At 38.8% G+C, this 23,543-nt stretch overlaps 1 protein-coding gene across 3 annotated transcripts in view; it reads right to left on the reverse strand.

Annotated features, from left to right (window-relative positions):
• Positions 1-23,543, reverse strand: part of cdadc1 (cytidine and dCMP deaminase domain containing 1) — a 43,555-nt gene that overhangs the window by 13,729 nt on the left and 6,283 nt on the right. For 2 of the 3 annotated variants that reach the window (XM_048541147.2, XM_048541150.2), the window contains exons 2-7: positions 20,950-21,041; positions 15,012-15,189; positions 13,799-14,380; positions 9,646-9,695; positions 3,009-3,181; positions 618-807 (exon numbers count right to left, since the gene is read on the reverse strand). In XM_048541147.2, coding sequence (XP_048397104.1) covers positions 618-807; positions 3,009-3,181; positions 9,646-9,695; positions 13,799-14,380; positions 15,012-15,189; positions 20,950-21,041 — 1,265 coding nt within the window. The remainder of the gene's footprint in view (positions 1-617; positions 808-3,008; positions 3,182-9,645; positions 9,696-13,798; positions 14,381-15,011; positions 15,190-20,949; positions 21,042-23,543) is intronic. The other variant, XM_048541148.2, reaches the window with a different exon arrangement.

Below are 23,543 nucleotides of genomic sequence, written 5' to 3' on the forward strand. Positions count from 1 at the left end.
CTTAAATTCTGCATCTGATACTACCTCTCTCACTAACACCTGAAGGAGGAATGAGGCTCTGAAAGCTTGTGTTTTCAAATAAAACTTGGACTATAACCTGGTGTCATGTGATTTCTGACCTTGCTACAGCTAAAGTCAACACAAGTCTGTGATCATCGTCATATATAGGGAAGGGTCAGCAGGTTTCTTTCCCTACAGGTAGAAAGTGAAACAGTGGATTTTAAAGATAATCAGACAGTCCCATAAACATTTTCCTACCTAACTTTTAGAATTTTTTTAAAACTCATACAGTCATGCTAGAATTTGAAGTCAACTCCCTGTCTTACCAGTCCAATAACATAATGCATGCAGTGGTTATGTATAACACAGGTCACTCATCCACATCAAAAGTGTTAAGTCCTATGAATAATTCAGGTAGTTTTCAAAAACATCAAGGGGTTGGAAATTTTCCAAACATTATTTCTGGGCTTGCAGTGTTCTTGCAACTGGAATACAGGCTGGGAAAAATTGTGATTATTCAAAGTATGATTAGGGTTCATGTTATAAAAAATAATGGGATGACAATCTCTGATTCTGCATATTTCTTGCTCTCTTATTATTTATAATGAGCTACTTACTGTAAATTTTCTCACTCCTTGCAAACCAGAGAATTTCTGATAGGATATATCTGCCTTCACTTTGCCAGCATCGAGGTCACCTGTGTATATCTGTTTGATACCAGCATTGTTTATTAAAGGTACGCATTCATCACATGGACATTTGGTAACAAAAATCATTGTTTTTTCATCGTCTTTAATATCTTGACATCTGCAAAAGAAACGCATTGAACATCTAATAAATAGAAAAAGTACATTGAGACTGCATATTTGCTGTCCTGATATTTTATTTAACATTATTTAGAATATCCTCAGACTCAATTAATTTTGGCATGCCTGCATTTCCATGGTGCATTCCGTTTATATACACCATGACAATACTTTTATCAAACTTAGCATCTGGATCAGAGGAACCAATTACTGAAATTCAAATTATACTCCCTTAATAATGCTGTTTGGCATCTTTAACTGCAAATAATATTACCTAGTGTTTTATACATTTTAAAATGTTTTAGTCTTGGTTGATTCTTATTTGAATTGACTGAAAATAGGTAAATCTTATTGTCTAATGTAAGAAAACAGGATTTGGTTATTAAATTGGACAATCAGCCATGATAGTGATGAATAGCAGAGGAGGCTCGAAGGGCCGAATGGCCTCCTCCTGCTCCTATTTTTTGTGTTTCTAAATAGATCTGTAAGAAAGGATGCTTTACATCGGAAAGTCCCAGAGTCATACAGCACGGAAGCTGACCTCCAGTCCAACCAGTCCACGCTGAGCATAATCCCAAATTGAACTAGTCTTACCTGTCTGCTTCTGGCCCATATCCGTCCAAATCTTTCTGTACAAATCTTCTCAAAACTCGCTAAATCTTTCCTATTCATGCACTTATCCAAATGTCTTTTAAATGTTAATTGTACCCACATCCACCACTTCCTCAGGAAATTCATTCCACATACGAACCACCCACCGTGTAAAAAAATTACCCCTCATGTCTTTTTTAAATTTCTCTCCTCTCAACCTTAAAAATTTGTCTCCTGGTCTTGAAGTCTCCCCATCCTACAGAAAAGACAACTACCATTAACATTACTTATACTCATTGTTTTCTAAACTTCTATAACGTCACCTTTCAACCTCCTACGCTCCAGTGAAACAAAGTCCCAACCTATCCAACCTTTTATGGGTCAAATCTTCCATACCTGGCAACATTCTGCTAAATATCTTCTAAACCCTCTCCAGCTTAATAATATCCTTCCGACAAATGGATGACCACTTGTGACACTTTTGTTTTTCACCAAACGCACACCCCCACATAAGGTATTGGAGTAGATCTGTAGCTCGGGTTGTGGATGTTGAGGTTGGTTGGCTCGCCAAGCTAGTTTGTTGTTTTGCAGACGTTTTGTTACCATGCTGGGTAACATCCTCAGTGCAGCCTCCGAAGAAGCGTCAGCGTGTTTTCCTGCCAGGTTTTTAAACTCTGGGGTCCGTTGAGATGGATTGCCTCACTTCACATTGAAATTGACCCCATATACATTTCACTATGAAGGAAAACTGGAAGTGAGGCAATCCATCTCAACAGACCTCAGAGTTTAAAAACCTGGCAGGAAAACACACCAATGCTTCTTCGGAGGCTGCACTGAGGATGTTACCCAGCACGGTAACGAAAAGTCTGCAAAACAACAAACCAGCTCAGCGAGCCAACCAACCTCAACACCCCCACATACCACAAATATATCACAAATCTTGCAAGCCATTGCAGAATCGTAAAAACAGGAAATTCTGGAAACACTTAGCAAGTTAGGCTTGGAATTACCCAAAATATGGACTTATTGCTTTTCTCCATGTATGTAGTGTATCTTGCTGAGGGTTTCTGAGATTTTCTCCTTTTGTTTCATGTTTCCAGCACCGAGATACTTGATTTTTATTTTACAGCTACACAGTTTGGTGGAACGATTTGGAGGTTTTATCCTGCATTATTGTTTAAATGTCACTTTATTTTTAATTTGTTCATGGAATGCAAGCATCACTGGCAAAGCCAACATTTGTTGCTCATCTCTCAAGAAAGTGATGATGAGTGTCCTTCTTGATACATATCAGTTCATGTAGTTTAGATGGCAAATTTTGTATGAGACATTAAACCGTGATTCAGCCTCAGGTGGATCAAAACTGTTTCCCACAATTACGAAGAGGAGCAGGGAAGTTCTCTTGGCGTCCTGGCCAAAATTTATTTCTCAGCCAACATCACAAATAATAGATCTTCTAGATGGTCACTTTTATTGGCTGATACTGCTGTGGGCATTGAAGGTTCTGAAAAGCGCTGTTTAATGTGAACATTTCCTCCTTTTATTGCTTCAGTAATTTCAGATGTTCAAAACCAATCATACAAATTATTCCAAAGCGTTTGGGGTACCTACCGGAAGGTTAAGGCATTTTGTTCAGCATGTACAATGTACCGAAACTTCCTGGCCTCTCTGTCTTTCTGCTGCTTCTCGTCCATCTGAGGGTAATCTGCATATTCAGATCCCATTGGATAGGCATTATAACCACATCCTATTAGATACATGGCTCCTGTTCCATCACAACTATTCTACAAATAAACAGAGAGATTGATTATTTTGGCAGAATGTTTTAAATGATAACTCCATCAGAACTTTCTTGAGGTAGTCCCTGATCTCATTATTCAGGCACAATGTCTCGAGTTGGCACTAAATGGAACAGTTCATCATGGTCCTTTGCGGCTTCTTCCCCATACAGTTTCAGCTAACTTGGGCAATCTCTTGTAAGATGGATGCTCTGAATGTTCACACACTCAAAATAATTTTCAGATACGATGTCAAGCAAGATTTTAGAATATAATTTCATCTCCAAGAACCTTAAAGTAGCAAAAGAATAGCTTCATGTGATTTGATCTTATTATTGCCACATGTATTGAGTTTTGTATGCTATCCAAGCAAACTATACCATACATTAGTACATCAGGGTAATAGAACTGAATGCTAAATATAGTGTTACAGCTATAGAAATATCAACTTTAGTATATGAGACACCCATTCAAAAGTCTGATAACAGTGGGAAAGAAACTGTTCTTGAATCTGCTGGTACATGTTTTCAAACTTTTGCATCCTCTGCCCAACAGAAGAGGTGGAAGAGTGGGGAGAGCTCTTTGATTATGTTGGCTACTTCTTCAACCCATTACTGTGGTGTAATCAGAGAACTTATAAATAGAGTTACAGCAGAATTTGGCCACACTTTTGGGAGGACACAAGGAGTGCAGCAAGGGGCTGAGTATGCAGCCTTGCGGGCACTGGTGTTGAGGATTATTATGGAAGAGGTGTTGTCGTCTATCCTTAATGTTTGTGGTCTGTAAGTCAGGAAATTGAGGATCCAGTTGCAGAGGAAGTCTTAGATCTCAGTCTTTGGGGATGAGTTTGGTTGGAATTATGAAGTTGAAGGCAGAACTAAAGACAATAATTAGGAATCCGATGTAGGTGCCTTTGTTATCCAGATGTTCCAGGGATAAGTGTAGGTCCAGGGAGATGTTGTCTCCACTGGACCTGTTGCGACAGTAGGCGAATTGTAGTAGATCAAGGCAGTCTGGGAGGCTGGAGTTGATGCATGCCGTGAGTTACTTCTCAAAGCATTTCATAATGATAGATATCAAAGCTCATGGGTAGTAGTCATTAAGGCATATTGCCTGACTTTTCTTTTGCACCAGGATAATAGCAGTCTTCTTGAAGCAAGTGAGAACCTCACCTTGGATAAGGAGAAGATAAAGATATCTGCGAATATTCCTGTCAGCTTGTCTGTGCAGAATCTGACTGCATGGCAGGGGACTCCACCTGGGCTAGTTGCTTTCCATAAGTTCACTCTCAAAGGCTCATCTGACGTCTGCGGTGGTGATTGTGGGGACAGATGCACCTGAGGCTGTTGGACAGGTGACATCATTTCACTGATCTTCTGTTCTAAACGAGCACAGGATGCATTGAGCTCATCGGAGAGGGATGCATTCTTGCCAGTGATTCTACTCGACTTCGATTTGTAGCCCATTAAGCGTTGCCATAATCAATGTGTGTTCATGTGGTTAGTCTGGGACTCTAGTTTAGTCTAGTATTGTCCCTTGGCACTCCTGATGGCTTTGAAAAGGTCATAGTTAGATTTTCTGTATTGGCCAGGGTCTCCTGACTTGAATGCCTCAGGCCTCAGTTGGCAGTGGATCTCCTGGTTCATCCATGATTTCCAGTAGGGAGACAATTGTATTGAACTCTTTGGCATGCAGTCCTCTACACACTGACTGATGAAGTCTGTGATGATGGTGGCATACTCACTTAGGTCAGCTGTCGAGTTCTTGAATGTGAACCAGTTTACTGACACCAAGTAGTCACATAGGAGCTCATCTGTTACCTCAGACCAGCACTGCACGACTTTCTGTACCAGATCTTTACGCATTAGATTCTGTTTGTAAGCCAGGAAAAGGAGCACAGCAGTACGGTCTGATTTTCCAAAATGCAGGCGGAGAATGGAGTGGTGGATAACGACAGTGTTCATTGTGAAGAGACATCAGAGAGATGGTTCATCTATCAACATATTACCCAATGCATGACTCAACAATAAACCCACCAAATCAAAGAGAATTAAGCAGTCAGATACTAGAGAGGAATGTTCTTTCCTCTGGGTCCAAGCTGATGAGGAAAACATAAAAAAAGTTAACAATGAGGCAAACCTCTGAAAAGTTGAGAGTGAAATTATATATTTTTTGCCTAAAATGTATTTATGAAATACATCATTACAGGCTCACAAATATATTAGCTTGTTTTGGGTTCAGGATAATCAAGGATTGATCTTCATTTAGAAAACCCAAAGACTGAACATTTTCAGGCAACTTTGTAGGAGACCTGACTGGGGTCAGAGTATGTATAGTTTCTCTCTTTGAAAGCAGTATACAACAGTACTGGGAAAGCCTCAGTGGAAATGTTTGATTACTGAGAACTTCAAACCAGGAATGCTTGCTTAAGAATTTCCAAGAAATTAAAAGCTGAGAAAACTTTTATTTTTTTTTAAAGTACAAATGTAAGAAGACTTCAAAATTCAGTGGAAAGAACTGGGAAGAATTAATTAAGTCAAGATTAAGGATTTGATAATAGAAAGGTAATTTTTCTGGATTTCAGTCTCTGAAACAGGGTGAATCTTTGTTTTGCTGTGCTTTTACATCTTTCAAAGTGTGTTCTATATTTAAACACAGATACAAAGGTGTAGATTTGGATGAACACAGCAGGCCAAGCAGCATCGGAGGAGCAGGAAAGCTGATGTTTTGGGCCTAGACCCTTCTTCAGAAAAAGGTCTAGGCCCGAAACGTCAGCTTTCCTGCTCCTATGATGCTGCTTGGCCTGCTGTGTTCATCCAGTTCTACCCTTTGTTATCTCAGATTCTCCAGCATCTGCAGTTCCTACTATCTCTATATTTAAACTGCTTGGTTTGCTTATTTTTTTCTCTATCTTTTGTATAAAAGGCTGGATATCAAACAATGAGACAGAACACAGGAAGGAGATACAATGCTTGGTGATATGGTGCAAAGATAACAATCGCTCCCTCAATGTCAGCAAAATTAAAGAGCTGAGCATCAACTTCAGGAAAAAAGGAGGGCACACCCTTGTCTACATCAATGGGGCGGAGGTAGACTTGGCTGAGAGTGTCAAGTTCCTAGGAGTGATGATAACCAACAGTCTCTCCTGGACCACCCACAGAGGTACGACAGTCAAGAAGGTACAACAATGCCTCTTGTTCCTCAAAAAGCTAGAAAATTTGGCATGTCCATAAGAACACTCACCTACTTTTACAGATGTACCACATAAAGCATATTACAACAACTGCTCTGCCCAGGACTGTAAGAAATTACAGAAAGTTGTGAGTATAGCCCAGATCATCATGCAAGCCAACCTCCCATCCATTGACTCCATTTACACTTCTTGTTGCCACAGAAAGGCAGCCAATATCAAAGACCCTTCCCACCCAGCTATAATCTCTTCCAATCTCTTCTGTCTGGCAGAAGATACAAAAACTTAAACACACATACCAACAGGTTCAAGAACAGCTTCTTCCCTGCTGTTATTAGACTGCTGAACAGACTTCTCAAATTTCAAATCTAAGTTCATCTTGCTTTTGTACACACCCACTGCAGCCGCAGCTTTGTATGCCTCATTCCGTTCAATCATGCCATGATCTATATGTTCTTGTATGTTACGATCTGCCTGTACTGCATGTTAAACAAAACTTTTCACTGTACTTAGGTACGTGACAACAATAAACCAAATTAAATCACATCCAGTAAATTTTTGTATCAGTGATAATGGGAACTGCAGATGCTGGAGAATCCAAGATAACAAAGTGTGGAGCTGGATGAACACAGCTGGCCAAGCAGCATCTCAGGAGCACAAAAGCTGATGTTTCGGGCCTAGACCCTTCAACAGAAGGGTCTAGGCCCGAAACGTCAGCTTTTGTGCTCCTGAGATGCTGCTTGGCCTGGTGTGTTCATCCAGCTCCACACTTTGTTATCATAAATTTTTGTTCTATTTTTAAAGAAACCCCGCAGTCCTGTGTGACTGTTTTTCAGCAAATGACCTCCGCATTAACTAATTTTTAAAAAAAAAATCAAGCCAAATATCATTCTGGAATCTGACTTTTTGAGTTGTTGTATCAGATCAATCATATGTGTACATAAAATGTACATATGTTAATACTTTTTTATTAGTATATTAAATATAATGTTTGTTGCCACGGACTTCAGGGCTACAGATATATGATTTCTTTGGAAGTCTTGGCTACTCTCAAAATGGGTCAGCTCTCCCAACAAGAAAGTTAGTGGAGATAAATTTTTAAAATATCACTCGAACAGCAATTTGCTTAACTAGCATATTTCATTTTGAAATATTCTTATTCTATACAAAATAGAAATACAAATTAATAATAAAGTAGTGCTAGAAAAAAGATTTTGCCAAAGTTTTTTGTCTTGCATTCATCAAGATAATTTGCAAGAAATACAACATTTAGACAATATGAGAGAAGAGTGCTGATTGGCTGTCAAATGGACTCTGATTGGTAGAAGCACTGTTGTTGAAAATACAGTCAAGGTTTGATAACATTTAAACTAGACAAGTTGATTCTGATTAGTTAATGCATTGCAAAGCACACCGTCCTTCTGTCTGTAAAGGACAGGATCCCATGTATTACTAACTGCAGTTTCCAGCACACATAAGTGCACCTGTGAGCCTGACGATTGCAACCTTTGAAAAGCATCTGGATGAATATTTAAAAGGCCAGGGCATAGTTTGCTATGAATCAAGTTTTTTTTTCCCCCTTATTCATTCACAGGATGAGAGTATTGCTGGCTTGGTAGCATTTATTGTCCATCCCTAATTGCCCCAGAGGGTAGTTCAGTGTCAACCACATTGTTGTGGATGTGGAGTCACATGTAGGCCAGACAAGGTAATGATGGCAGTTTCCTTCCCTAAAGGACATCAGTGAATCAGATGGGGTTTTCCAACAGTCAACAATGGATTCATGGTCATCATTAGCCTCCTAATCCTAGATATTTTAATTGAACTCAAATTCTACCATCTGCTGTGGCAGGATTTGAACACAGGTCCCCAGAACGTTATCTGAGTCTCTGGATTAACAGTCCAGCGATAATACCACTACCACCATCACGTCCCCTGCAGGTAAGTGGGTAGTGTGGTTTGGTGTTTGCTTGTTATAGACATGGTGAGTTGAAGAGCTATACAGCAGAGAAACAGGGCCTATGACCAACAATTCTAAATTAGTTGTCACCACAGTTTTGCACACACTTAGGATTCTGTTCTCAGGAAAATAGCTGGATCAGTCTGAATCAACCTGCCTAGTTTAAAGTTTAAACAAAGCTTGACAGTTAATTGTCAGTCGTCACTCCCATTGGGTGCCTTCTCCATAGCATTGCCTCTACAAATCAGAGTTCACTTGTCAACCAGTGTGCATTCTCATACAATATAAATGTCCTTTTCCCTTTATATTTTTTGCAAATCATTCTCATGAGTGCCAGAAAATAATGCTTCAACTTATAAGTACTGCTGAAAAAGACAGGTTCTTACAACTAAACAAGTACTTATATAAATATTAGCTGCCTGTATGTAACAATGCTTGCTATTAGTCCATAACAAAGTGCACATTGTATGTTTACCACACTTTATTCATTGCTGTAATATCGAAAATAAACAGAAGCCTGTTGTGTCATTTGAAGAACACCACAGGAGTTTTCCTTGGTGACTTCACCAATACTTATCCCAGAACTAACATCACTAAAACAGATTACCCAGGCATTGTCACAATATGGTTTGTGGGCCCTTGTTGTGTACAACATACTGCCCATTTCTTATAAGTGAATACGCTTCAAATGTACCAAACTGGCTACAAGGTGCTTTCTTTCTTTCCTGTGTCCTGCTACCCTTCATTAAGATAGTTACCTAACTTTTAACTGACGTAGATAATAGATCATTTCAAATGCTTTTGATATATCAATCACTAAGTCATGACAAACATTCCATCCATGAGGCTGGGGGTGGCTGATTCATTTCTGAGTCACTAATATAAATTCCTCTGAGCTGTTAATTGTTTTAGATTATAAACTCAACTTCATTTCATAGCTAAATTTACATTTAGCCATGAGTAATAAATTTAACAAAAGCTTTTTGTTAACCTGACTTGTTTTTATTTAACGGCAGTATTGTGGGGTCAAGTTGGGGGATGGGGAGAAGAGTGCTGTCAATTTGTTGAGTGAAGATGTGAAAAAAAAGTTCAAATTTGCAATGGCTTCCTGACTGAAATTGCCAGTGTTAAAAGGCAGAATCAATCTGTGCCATGAACATTTGTTTAGACCTTGATTAGACTTGCAAGTGGAGAGTAGACATCAAGTGAAGTGGTGATGTCAATATAATCTCACAACCAAGCAAAGCATCAAATTACTTCAGCAGAAAACTAGTGGAATATCAGCTTCAAAAAAGCATAGTGCAAAAATGTACCACATACCGTCTTTCCTTCTGCCCAGATCACTGCTCCAACACCGATCTTTTGATCCTCTGAAATATATTAATGTAAGTTGGTTTAATATAAATTCAACAAGTATTTCCAGCCACTCATGATTCATTAAAAGGATTTCTTTTCCATAAAAGGCATGTGTCAATTTTAAGAAACAAACAGAAATGAAACAGGAATTCTATAATTTAAAACCATAATTGTGTCTAGGTACAGAAATGCACATTAGATGTGCCTATAGCAGAAAAAAAAATGTCAAGTGTTATCAAATCTTTCCAGATAAAGAACTGCCCCGAATATAGATCAAACATCTCTCAAATGATCAATTTAAATGCTCTGACTTGAACCATCCACAATCTTTTCAGTGATTCCAGTAACTATCTAAATTATATCAATGAATAAAAATGTGTAGAAATTAAATATGTTTATACATGGTCTCTAAAATGAAAGAACATCACTTCACAGAGAGGTAAGTGAAGGAAGAGGAAATAGTAGAAAAGTCATAAATCTTGGTCAAAGAAGGCAGATTTATTGAGGGTCTTAAACACAAAGTAAGAGCAGTAGGCAGTTCAGGTCATTGAACCAGTCCCAGCGTCCAAAATGAACATAGCTGGTCCTCTAGCTCATTGCCACATTCTCACTTTCTTTCCATAGCCCTTAATGCCTTTAATATACCATTCTATTTCTTGTTTATACTCAGTGACCCAGCCTCCGCAGCCTTTCACAATAGCAAAATCCACAGGCTGACCACATGTCAGTGTGAAGAAGTTTCTTCATCTCAGTTCTAAATGGCTTACACTGTAACCTGAGATGGTGACATATCATCAATACATATTCATGACTTAGATGAGGGAACTAAATGTAACATCTCCAAATTTGCAGGCAACATAATACTGGGTTGAGGAGTGCGCTTGGGGAGGATGCAGAGATTTTGCCTTATACCATTTGACTTTCTAACTGCTCGCTGTATTTGCCTGTTTACTTTTATTGACTGGTGTACAATAACACCCAATCCCTTTGAGCATCCACACTTCCAATATGCCACAATTTCATTAACGTTCTGCCTGTTTTTTCACACTGAAGTGAATAACCTCACAATTATTCACATTATGCTGCATCTGCCATGTGCTAGCCCACACATTCAATTTGCCCAGATCATCCTGAAGCCTCCTTGCATATATGTGGAGACTGATTTCATATCAGGAGTTAAATAAAAATTCCAGGTTTTTTTTAAATTTTACCCATAGATTGAGGAATTTCATGTTTTCTAGCCATGTAAAGGCTTGGCAATTTCTCTGTAAATTAGGCCTAGAGGTCTAGTTCATTTCCAATATTTGGAGATTTTATCCATGGTTTGGATACACTTGGAGACAAATGCACTTTGGAGATAATAAAATGTGAGGCTGGATGAACACAGCAGGCCCTGCAGCATCTCAGGAGCACAAAAGCTGATGTTTCGGGCCTAGACCCTTCACTTTGGAGATTTTAGGTTTTCCACTGTTCTTTGAATCAACACTCTCCAGAATGCTGTGTAACAGCCATGTCAGGACAATCAGACAGAAATGTGCACATCTGGATGAGGGTATGGGAGAATATTGGCTAGGAAGTAAAATGTATGTCAGGAATAGATAACAATAAAGAAAACATTTGCATAGCTTGTGCAAGTTAAGTCATGCAATTAGGTATATGTTTTCAGTCCTATTTGAGGCAAATATTTTTGCGCTGCTAAGGGACTAGAGGCTATACCTTGGTCAGATGGGATGTTTGTGGAGCACTGATGTGGAGGTTGCTGGACTACAAAATAGTCCTACAAAGACGTGTTGAAAGAATTAGAAGTACTGTCTTTCTTCCTACTATAAATTTTCACAAGATTCTTTGCAGTCTGGGATTATTTTTTTCAGCACGTGAGCTCTCTCAAGATAAACTTATTGATGAATCACAAATTCCCTCAGGATGTGAATGAAGAATGACTTAATTTGGGACTGGAGGTATGTGTAGGCCAAATTGGTTCTCTTCCCTGAAGTATTGATGATGAACAGTATGGTATTTTTATGACAATCCAGCAGATTTTTCTTTATTTTATTTCTGTCAACCTGCACATTACCAGATTAATTAAAGTCAATTTCATAACCTTTCACAGGCAAATAATTATGCATTCAACCACATTGTATCTAAAATGATATGTCTTGTACCATACTACTACACTATTAACACAAAATAATCATGCTAACCATGTATGCAATAGTGCTTCCCCCATCATAAAAGTGGAACAAACTTTCTGAAGCAATATGAGGCATAGCTGATGGGAACTGAAAAGGAGTATTCTGTTGATACTCAAAGAATAGACTTCTTAAATATATCAGATAATAGAATTAGCCTTCACCTTTCAAAAAAACTCCTCTTATACAGCACTTCTACCTCTGATGCGTTACATTATTGTATAATCGTCAAAAAGTGCTTCCTTTTGATTGTCTTTCCCCTAGTTCCTTATGCATCTGGCGTTGAAAACTTACTGCTCATTTTAAGTAACATACTGGGGTGCACTCTGGCTACTTAGTTTTACTGTCAATGGATGAAAATTACAATTCTCACATGCATTTAAAGTGTTTAAGAGCTGGAACATTCAAATGTAGGACCCTTTTCAGTCTGGTTGGCATGCAGTGTGGATTAACATAGTGCACTCCAAAAGCAGGGCAACCAACATTATTCCTGCAATTTTCTGTTTGGCTACCGGGATCTCTGGGATTGCAATTCCACAGGATATTAATGAAAATGAACTTCCATCAAAAGTCCCAAAACAGAATTTTTAATTTTGTGTTTCAATTGAAAAATCCCAGGTCAAGCAACTGAGCAAAACTCCAGCACCAGGGATCAAAGAGGGACCAACCAGCCCTCATGAAGCTATATGTTCGGAAGCATTTGTTTCATCCAATGAATAACTCTGTAGAAACATTTCGTTCTCAACAATTATGTAATGTTTAAAATATGATGCAAATGTGTCAACACTCATGAAGCTGATGTGAAAGAAATCAACGTGGTTGCTTAACAGGATATCTACATTTTGGACGACACAGTGAAACAGGTCTCTTTGGAGAAGAGGATGGGGAAGAGAATTAGGGAGGGTTGGATGGACTGAAAGGAGAAAAAGAGGAAGGGAGCAAATGGGGTAAGAAATAAGAAGGTGGAAGAACAGATGAAAAAGGGTTAGGAGGGGTGCAAGAAGAGTGTGCTGATCAAAACAAATTCAGATCAGAGTTGGAGGAGGAGAATTGAGGCATTGAAAAGCTCACTGAAGGAGAAATACAGTCAATAGATGATGGTGCTGTGATGAGAAATGCTATGGGTTGGATAGGGTGGGAGATCTTTAAAAGGGAATTAATTGTATCCAAAGGAAGAGGAGTTCATAATCTTGCTCAATGTGGAGCAAAAGGTTTGAACAGTTGGTTAGTCCCAAATTTGATCCTAGAAGGCACAAGGAAGGCTAGTTTTTCACAGGTAAGAAAACTTAAGGAACAAAGCAAGATGCAGTAATTGCCACACTGTGGGGACAGAGTTGCTCAACATAAGGTTGTGCTGCTATATTACTACTCTTTTAAAAGTAAAGAAAAAGACTTCAATTCATTTAGTGCCTTTCAGGACTTCAGGACATTGAAGTGCTCTACAGCTAATGAAGCTTGTGGTTTCAAGCTCCACTGCAGAAGGCTGATGGTTCAGTGTGCTACTAAGATAATGCGGAACTATAGGACTTGCCATTATTCAGATGAGATGTTAAACAAAGCCCACTCTGTCAGATCAACGTAAAAGATGTGATGGTAGTCTTTCCTGGAAACACAGGGGAGTTTTCCTTGGAGCTTCAAACAATGTTCATCATTCAGCCAATTTTACTGAGCAAATGTCTGATTATTATCTCAGTGCTACTTATGAAACTATGCTGTGTGTTAATTCACTGGTGTGTTTCCAGCATCAAGCACACTTTAGTGGGACACGACTTGACTTACTAAAGTGCTGTGGGATATCCTGACATTGTGCACACTACGAAATGTAAGTTATTTATTAGTTAATGAATGTTAAAGTTGATGTTTGTTCACATTTCATAACTCTAGGATCATACCTAATTTCAGTGTAATTACCAGGTTGGTTCTCTTACCTGTCCGATATGCCAATAATCTGGCTTGAACCATGCAATGTCTTGCAAATTTTTGGAATTCATCGTTTGCGTGCTCATCACATGCTTTGTCCGAATCATCACAATAAACTCGGAACTTCCCATACTCTGGAACACTACAGTCAACAGTTGCTAATAAAGAGACAAGATCCTCCATTTTATGCCTCAAATTAGTAAAATGAATATCGTCACACACGTTCTCTAATCCAATAGTCTTCAAGATTTTTTTGTGAGTTTCACTATTAGATATCAAGAATAATTCTTCAAATTTCCGTAATCGATTTCTTCTGCACTCAGTAAAAAAGTCTTCATGTTTACAATCTCTGTTCAGGGCGACTTTGCTTTGTAAAAACTCACACTTTTTTGAGGTTTCTTCCACAAACTGCAGCATGTTATAAGCCAAAGGCTGAAGCAAGGTGCAAATACGAGAGCGACTGTTGGACTTGAGTCTTTCCACAGCTTTGGCATCTAGTTTTGCATCTGAATTGCAATTATCCATTACATCGTCATCAATTAGACTTATCTCGGGGTCACCAGGCCAGTACGATATGCGATTAACACCAGCTACATATCGAATATTTTACAAAAAAAATTGAAATTGAAAAAGTGGATTTTTGTTTAGTGGCAATTTTACAATTTTATTTCACAAAATAACAACACAGAAAAAAGGTCTTCAACACAAACTACCGGCTACCTTGCTGAAAGAGATATCCAATTATTCCTTGTCCCTGCTTCTTCCACTTAGCCCTACAAATTATTCCTCTTCATGTATACATCTAATTACCTTTCAAAAGCTTTTGCCTACTCATTTTTGTTTCTACTTCACAATTCTCCTCATTAAATTTCATCTGTCACACGTCTGCCCATTTCACCAAGTCTACATTCTCCTGAAATCTGTAACTACCCTCCTCACTGTTTACTTGACTTGAAAGAGCTACCTCAGCTGTAAGCTTTGAAATTATACCCACACACCAGGTCAGAAGCATTTGTATAAATTTGTCAAAGTATTTTTGGTATTTCTGGGGAACAACACTCAACATTTTCCTCCTATCCAAAATATGACCATTCATCATTACCCTCTGGTCTCTGTTTATTAGACAATTTTACACTCCTTTGCTACTGTCCCTATTCAATTTTATGAACAATTCTACTGTGAGGCAAGGTACTTTACCAAATACATTTCTGATGTGCATACCATTTAAAACCATCTTTAAACAGGTTGAGCATGGTTTTCTTGAGAAATAGAGATCGCAATCTTTCAACTTTGACCCATGTTTGACAACAGCAATTTGGCCTGCATGCAACTCTGTGCTTGAACAATGCAGGCCGATAATCTTTGAATTATGCACCACAACCAGGCCATTTCTTCGTCGCTAAAAAATGAAAACAAAACACCATGTGACATAAAATTAAAACATAAAATACTGGAAATAAAGAAAACTAGTTTTGAAATTGAAAGCAAGAACTTGATAAACTGTATCAGCCACATAAATGCCATAGCAAAACAGTAGACCAGAGGTTAGCTCTCCTCCAGAGCATGGCTCACCTTCCAACTCCACAAAACGTTTCCCTCACCTACATGACACAGTTCAGGAGTACGATGGAATGCTTACCGTGTGTCTTGAGGATGTAACTGCATTGCATCTGAAGAAGCTCAACATCATCTAGGATATAGCAGTCCAAACCCCTCCACTTCCAAATACTCCTGTAAGTTAGACATCAACCTGACTTGCACGTTCATTGTCCTTCATTGCCTCTGGGTTAAAATAATGGAACTCCCTTCCTCCCTAGGACAGTACTACAAAGAAGCAGCTTACCACCTTTTCAGTAGAACTTGGGATGGACAATTAATGTCAGTCTCCCAATCCCTCCCACATCCAAACAGTAATAACATTAACAATTGTTCTTTTCCAATTGACTATATTAATCTTTAATGTGGGATTTAACACTCAGGCAATTATTGATAAACTGAGAAAACTCAACTAAAAATTAGATCTAGACGGTGATGAGAGACATTAATTTTGAAAGGATTTCCTCACACAATGATGCAAGCTCAGGATGTGAAGTTTATATTCTTTCACTTCTTGCAAAGTCATGCTTAGATAAAAAGGATTCTTTAGTTTCTCATTGTAATTAGGCTTTTTCAAATCAACTACTTTTTTTAAAAAATTGCTAAAATGGTTCCACTAATTGGCTGGTAAATGTTGGAGTTATACTTTATAGGATGCAAGGCTGCTCCTTCGAGTCAATTTGAGACAGTTGGGTGGGGTAGAATTTATGGGAGGGACACACCTTTAAGCATACCTTTTTAATGAACATTTTTACCATTCTCTTTCTTAAAATATTCTTTGCCTGTCATGTTGCTGGAGGTGTAAGCAAACAGCATTGCAAGGGTAACAGAAAACCTAGGGCCAAACAGTCTATCTTCTTAGCCAATCAGATGTATGGATAAAGTGGTTGAATTTAAAGTTAAATCTTAGCACAAAAAGAGGAACGGCAATAAAGACTGATTCAGAGGACCGATGGGAAAGATTAAAAAGACAATTTTAACGATAATTTGACATTTTAAAAGCTGCCCAACAATTCATTAACTCAAGGAATGAGTTATTTTTTAAATTGCTCACTTTTGGGTATAGAGAATTTGACTGCCTGTATTTAACAATTATCACATTGTTAAAAGGGTATTAGTGCTATTAATTACTGGAGACCTGGGTTCTAGTCCCACCTTGTTTTTCTTTATTTATTCACAGGGTGAGGACATCACTGGCCATTTATTGCCCATCCTTAATTGCCCAGAGGGCACTTAAGAGTCAACCACATTGCTGTGGGTCTGGAGTCACATGTAGGCCAAACCAGGTAAGGATGGCAGTTTCCTTCCCTATAGGACACTAGTGAACCAAATGGGTTTTTCCTGACAATTGACAATGTCATCATTAGAATGGTCATCATTAGATTCTTAATTCCAGATACTTATTGAATTCAAATTCCACCATCTGCGATGACGGGATTCAAACCCAGGTCCCCACAACATTATCTGGGTCTCCGGATTAACAGTCCAGTGATAATATCACTAGGCCATTGCCTCCCCTGGTCTAGAGATGTGTAATAACATATCTTTGAACAGGATGATTAAAAATAGCGATTAATGGCGAAATATTCAGCAGTGAGCAACATGAAATTAAGGGAAGTCACAGGCAATGTGTTGGTTTCGTCAAGTCAACTTCTGAGTAACAGAGTTCAGGCAGCACGTGCAATGATTTGCAATTTCTGGGGAGTGTTGCCAAACAAAGAGACCTTGGAGTACAGGTTCATAGTCCCTTGAAAGGTGGAGATACACGTAGACAAGGTAGTGGAGAGTGTGCTTGGTAGGCTTGCCTTTATTAGTCAGTGCAATGAGTATATGAATAGGGGGTCATGTTGCAGTTGTACAGAACATTGGTTAGGCCACTTTTGGAATACCGAGTTCAATTCTGGTCTCCCACCTATAGGAAAGAGGTCGTAAAACTTGAAATGGCTCAGAAAATGATTTACAAGGATGTTGCCAGGTTTGGAGGTTTTGACCTATAGGGAGAGGCCGAATAGGCTGGGAGTATCTTCCCTGGAACGGCAGAGGATCAGGCGTGACCTTATGGAAGTTTATAAAATCATGAAGGGCATAGATAGGGTGAATAGCCTAGGTCTTTTCCCCAGGGTAGAGGAGTCCAAAACTAGAGCGTCTAGGTTTATGGTGAGAGGGAAAGATATAAAAGGAACCTGAGAAGCAACTTCATGCAGTGTATGGAACAAGCTGCCAGAGGATGTGGTAGGGGCTGGAACAATTACAACATTGAAAAGGCATCTGGACAGGTACATGAATAGAGGGATATGGGCTAAATGCTGGCAAATGGGACGAGATTAATTTAGGATATCTGGTCAGCACAGACGAGTTGCACTGAAGGGTGTGTTTCTATCCTCTACATTTCTATGATCTAATTCATAGACCATCTTTTCTATTCCATTATTTTCTGCCAACTTTTTTGTTTATTAATGTACAGGACATAATTGCAACTTTTTTGGCAATTATATTTATAAATATATATTAGCCTGAAATATTTTCCTCCACTAAGGTATGTATCGTCTTATGACTGCATAAAGGTCCAAAGTCAATTAAGTATGTACTTTTGAAGCATTGTAACATAGCAAACACAGCTATGAATCTGCACACAGGAAAATCTGACAACTAATGTGATAATTGATCCAATCATTTATTTTAGGGATTTGATTGAAAGGGAATTAACAACTAGGATAACAGGGATAACCCTCTTGCTCTTCTTTTGAATGGTAGCATGCAGCTTTTTCATCCACCTGGGAGACCAAGTGGAATCTTAGTTTACTGCCCATCCAAAATACGACACCTCAGACAGGCAGCACCATCTCAGTGTTATGTCATCTGGAGTCAGAGATAAGAGATGTATATCACTGAAATGGCGAAAGGACACTCAGAAGTGGTTTAACTCTCATTGAATCGACAGGTGATGGACTAAGTTTGAGTTGGATAACATCAACTTTGGCATAGTCTTCTACTTAATTTTACATTTACCTTACCTCTGTCATTCAATTATCTGAGCTGCAGGGACAGGAAGACGAGCAAATGCATTACCTCTAGGTTGTAAAGTTGTAGGTTTAAGATACATATCAACTGACTCTCCAGGGCTCATCATTTAGATTAGATTACAAGCATCGTTATCTGCTTTCGGGGCTCACTTGACTTAAAGAGGCCTGATAATATTCGCAGAACAAGCATTTCTTCTGATGTCTTAATAACATTCACTCAACTGGCAGCACCAACAAGTTAGTTAATAATTCAACCCAGCATTGATGCCAGTATCTTCCCATGCGTAAAATGGTTGTAGTATTCTTTCCCACCACGTGTCCTTCCATGCTAAGCTACTGTACTGCAAAGTGAATGATCATACTGAGAATAAATTAGTACTCAGGATTAATTATAAAAAGCGAAAACACAATTTCACCAAAATCATTAGAACACTTCTCCATTTACTATGAATAGGTCAAATTATTGAACATTTAGAGTGCATTCTCAAAAATGTGGATGTGTTCCTTTTAAGAGTTCTACAGTTTACTTGTTGTACACATTACAGTTATCAAGATCTTCTCACCAGCCCTCCTACATTCAGGCCAGTAATTAATTCAACCCCTTGCCCCCACGTTCCCATTTACCTCCTAATCCCCTCAAATTTCTGCCCATTTTCTTGCTCGAAGACATGACATTCACAGAGAATGACATATTAACAATATCTCTATTTGATCCATTTGCCATTAATTATGTGAGAAATGCAGGGAATGGTGACAAGATTGCCCTAGGAATGGTGGAGGCCAATGTTGCGGCACAACCCAATTCTATCCATGTACAGCTTTCATGGATTGATTAGTGTGTAGCTATCAGGAGCCAGAACTGTGCCTGATACTTCCTACCCTTCTAAGGTGGCAACTGTAACATCCAGGTACTAGCCCAAATGAGATCAACCAATTCAGCACAGATTAGTAGCAAAACTGGGACTTCATAAGCTGTAGAGAACACTATGATACAAGACAATGTCCAAAGTATTGGAAAAAAGTTTACTTTCAATTCTGACAATATTAAATTATCAGTTGTGTGGGTAACCTGAAAATGTAGTGTACAGGTAAGTTACTTCCTGCTCTAACATTTCATTCGTTTCCCAACTCCACTGATGTCTGTAGTATTTAATAAATTTCCTTGGCTAGCTAAGTCTTCCCAGTTATTTTTAAAAGTTCTACTATAAAATCTTTTTTTAAAGCAACGTTTCCATCTACTCTGAAACAAACTGCCCCAATACCAACTCAGAGATAGTAGGAACTGCAGATGCTGGAGAATGAGACAACGTGGTGTAGAGCTGGATGAACACAGCAGGCCAAGCAGCATCATAGGAGCAGGAGAGCTGGTGTTTCGGGCCTAGACCCTTCTTCAGATCAGCTGCTTGGCCTGCCAATATTCATCCAGCTCTACACCTAGTTGTCCCAATACCAACTTAGGTCTATTTTCAATTAAGATAAGAAAAGCATAAACAATTTATCCTAAGTGACAGAAAAATCTTATTTAAGTAAAATAACACCTTCCTCCAGGAAAGGGGAGAAGAATCAGAAGCTGTGTTATTGCAGACTTCTGTTTAAAATATCAAGAATAGTTTAAGGACAGCAACATGGAACAAGTCCTTTATGATTGGGAGATGGCAACAGGGAGACTTGGTTGAGATAACAAAGTGTGGAGCTGGATGAACACAGCAGGCCAAGCAGCATCTTAGGAGCACAAAAGCTGACGTTTCGGGCTTAGACCCTTCATCAGAAAAGGGGGATGGGGAGAAGATTCTGAAATAAATAGGGAGAGAGAGGGACGTGGACCGAAGATGGATAGAGGAGAAGATAGGTGGAGAGGAGAGTATAGGTGGTGAGGTAGGGCGGGGATAGGTCAGTCTGGAGAGGATGGACAGGTCAAGGGATTGTTGTGTAGTCATTCTATGACTAAAAGTGTACAAATAACTAGCTTTCAGGATGAGAAAAAGATTAACAGCAGTTTTACATGGCATATCTCAAATTTCCTAATAGAAAATACTAAACGTAATATCTATTCAGCATGTTAGCTGGGAATGTTGTGTATGTGAACCACAGATTGAAATGTAAAAGATACCTAACAGGTTATATATATGCAAACATTATAGAATATTGAAAATAATAGATAAATGCTTAAATGTTATTGCGCATACCATCAATAAAACTACTTTAGCTACCAACATCCCGTTAGTCCATGAACCCATCTGCATTTCTGTTCCATTTATGTACAATGTACATTACTGCAAAATTTTGCAGCATCCTGTCTGTAAGTGACTGTACATAGTATACGAAAACTGCTCAAGTATATAAAAGTATACAATAGTTAGTATGACTAGAATTATACAAAAATGAATGATAACAGCAAAAGGTGTCTTAATGACTAAAATAGAAAAACAGAACCCAATATGTCAGTGATAGGTTGATGTAACTGGCAAGACATATAATCCATGTACCTTTGCATATTATTAAACAGCTCCTTCAGTATGATCTTTGGCCAAATACCATACCTGAATTGTCTTTTGTTCATTATTTGGAAAAAGTTCCATCCACAGACTAAGGAGAGTGAAAAAGTTTACTTTTGAGAGTCTAGGGCTCAGTCCTAGGAAATAAAGAAGGCATCTTAACATGCATATTACCAAATTAAGTTTCCACTCAATAAAGATAATACTAACAGATTAACTTATCAAAAAGTATATCCAATAATGGAATAATCCCCCTGGAGTGATTGGAACGAGGTCAGCCAGGTGGACCTCAGAAAATGAGTTCCCTAACTGGGACTGTTAACCTGGTCAAATCAGGGTGCCCTGGCTGACAGATATAAACAGGAGGTTCTGTTCACTCTAGGACCCAGCTCTGAGCTAGCTGAGTCAATGTCATGTCCTATGCATACGTAAATAGAGGGTGACCTGGTGACAGGATACCAGCCTAAATTTCACAGATATCTTAAAATACCTTGGCCTGCATTCCTAGAGAAACAACTTACGTTAAAACAAACATCTGTAATACAGAAAAATGACCAGAAGTATTCACAGTTGTGTAAACAGTCAAAACTGGATGCTAAACCTAAACTGCTGCTTCTTAATAAACTATTCTAAAATTACGTACAAATAATTTGTTTCTTTGGGTATCTGTAGCTCCAGAGCCCAAAATCTTACAGGTTGGTGTGAGCAGTAGAATCCTCACAGGCTGAGGTATGATTGGTTTAAAATTTGGGAAAACAGTCCTATTGAGGAGGGACATAGGGACTGGTATATGCAAGAGAATCAATTTGGCAAATAAATTCCACATCTGAGTGTTGAAGTGTATTTTTCATAGGCTTCGGTTGGTAAACAAAATTAGGCACAGGCAACAATTGCTGGCTTTGCTCGTGACACTCAGATCCCATGAAATAATTGGTGCAAAAGACTGTTGTAACTTTGGCCTTATCTTGTTTCTTAATTGCCCTTTGGAATGGCTTGGTAACTCGCTCAGTTGTACCAAACTGCTCTAGAAAAGTTGAAAAGGATGAAAACTGGATACACCACCCAGAATTGACCTGTACACCTGAAATAGTATCGATACAACTTGCCCTGTCAACTCCACAAAGTCCTCTTTACTAACATCTTTGTACAAAACTTGAGAGAACTTTTTCAAAATAGTCTAGCACCAGCCGACATTGAGCTAATTCTCAAAGTCATACCATTCAGCCAATGTTTCAGCCTCTTCCATCATCATTCCTGAGTATGGTTAGATTCATCAAAGGTGATGATATCATAGAATATGGTCAGTTGGGTGTTGTCCTGAGATTCTCAACGTTGATTCTAAAGTCCATGGAATGGCATAGTATCAGATGGACAAGTAACCTTCCTACCTACTTCCTCCCTCTGCTGATGAATCAATTTTCCTGTATGTTGTACACTCTTTGAAAGAAGCAGTGAGGGTACCAAGGACACAAAATATTCAATGTATTGAAGACTTCAACTCATCACTAAGAGTGACTATCTAGTGCCACTACTTACTCTTTTAAAAAATTGCTTCATGGGAAGTATATGCTGTTAGCAAAACTAGCATTTATTGCCTAACTCCAACTGTTTAATTGGTGACTGCAGTTAAGACTCAACCATATTGCTGTGGCTCTGGAGACACGTGCAGACCACTCTAGGTTTAAGGACAACAGACATCCTTCCCTAAAGGACGTTAGTCAACTAGGTTCTTCATAGGTAGGTGAGCCTGACACTGATGGTGGGCAAGTTGTTGGAGGGAATCCCGAGGGAAAGGATTTGCATGTGTTTGGAAAGGCAAGGACTGATTAGGGATAGTCAAAATGGCTGTGTGTGCGGGAAACAGTGTCTCCTAACTTGACTAAGTTTTTTGAAGAAGTAATGAAGCTAATTAATGAAGGCAGAAAGGTGGAAATGATCTATATGGAGTTCAGTAAGGCATTTGACAAGGTTCCTCATTGACTAATTAACAAGGTTAGATCTCGTGGAATACAGGGAGAACTAACCATTTGGATATAGAACTGGCTCAAAGACAGGAGACAAAGGGTGATGGTGGAGAGTTGTTTTTCAGACTGGAGGCCTGTGATCAGCAGTGTGCTACAAGGATTGGTGCTGGACTCCACTGCTTTTTGTCATTTATGTAAATGGCTTGGTTGTGAACATAGGAGATATGGTTACTAAGTTTGCAGATGACACCAAAATTAGAAGTGGAGTGGACAGTAAAGAAGGTTACCTCAGAGATCAAATGGCCCAATGGGCCAAGGAATGGCAGATGGAACTCAATTTTGATAAATGTAAATGTAAGGTACTGCATTTTGAAAAGACAAATCATGGCAGGATTAAAAAATCTAATGGTAAGGTCCTGGGGAATGTTGCTGAACAAAGAGACCTTGGAGTGCAGGTTCTTAGTTCCTTGAAAGCGGAGTCCCAGGAAGACAGGATAGTGAAGAAGGTATTTGGTATGCTTGCCTTTATTGCTAAGTGCATAAAGGAGTTTGGAAGTTACGTTACGGTTGTACAGGACATTGCTTAAGCCACTTTTGGAATACTGCGTGCAATTCCGGTCTCCCTGCTACAAGAAGGATGTTGTGGAACTTGAAATGGTTCAGAAAAGATTTATG

Source organism: Stegostoma tigrinum, chromosome 12 (genome assembly GCF_030684315.1).
Source record: "Stegostoma tigrinum isolate sSteTig4 chromosome 12, sSteTig4.hap1, whole genome shotgun sequence".
NCBI classification, from domain to species: Eukaryota; Metazoa; Chordata; class Chondrichthyes; order Orectolobiformes; family Stegostomatidae; genus Stegostoma; species Stegostoma tigrinum.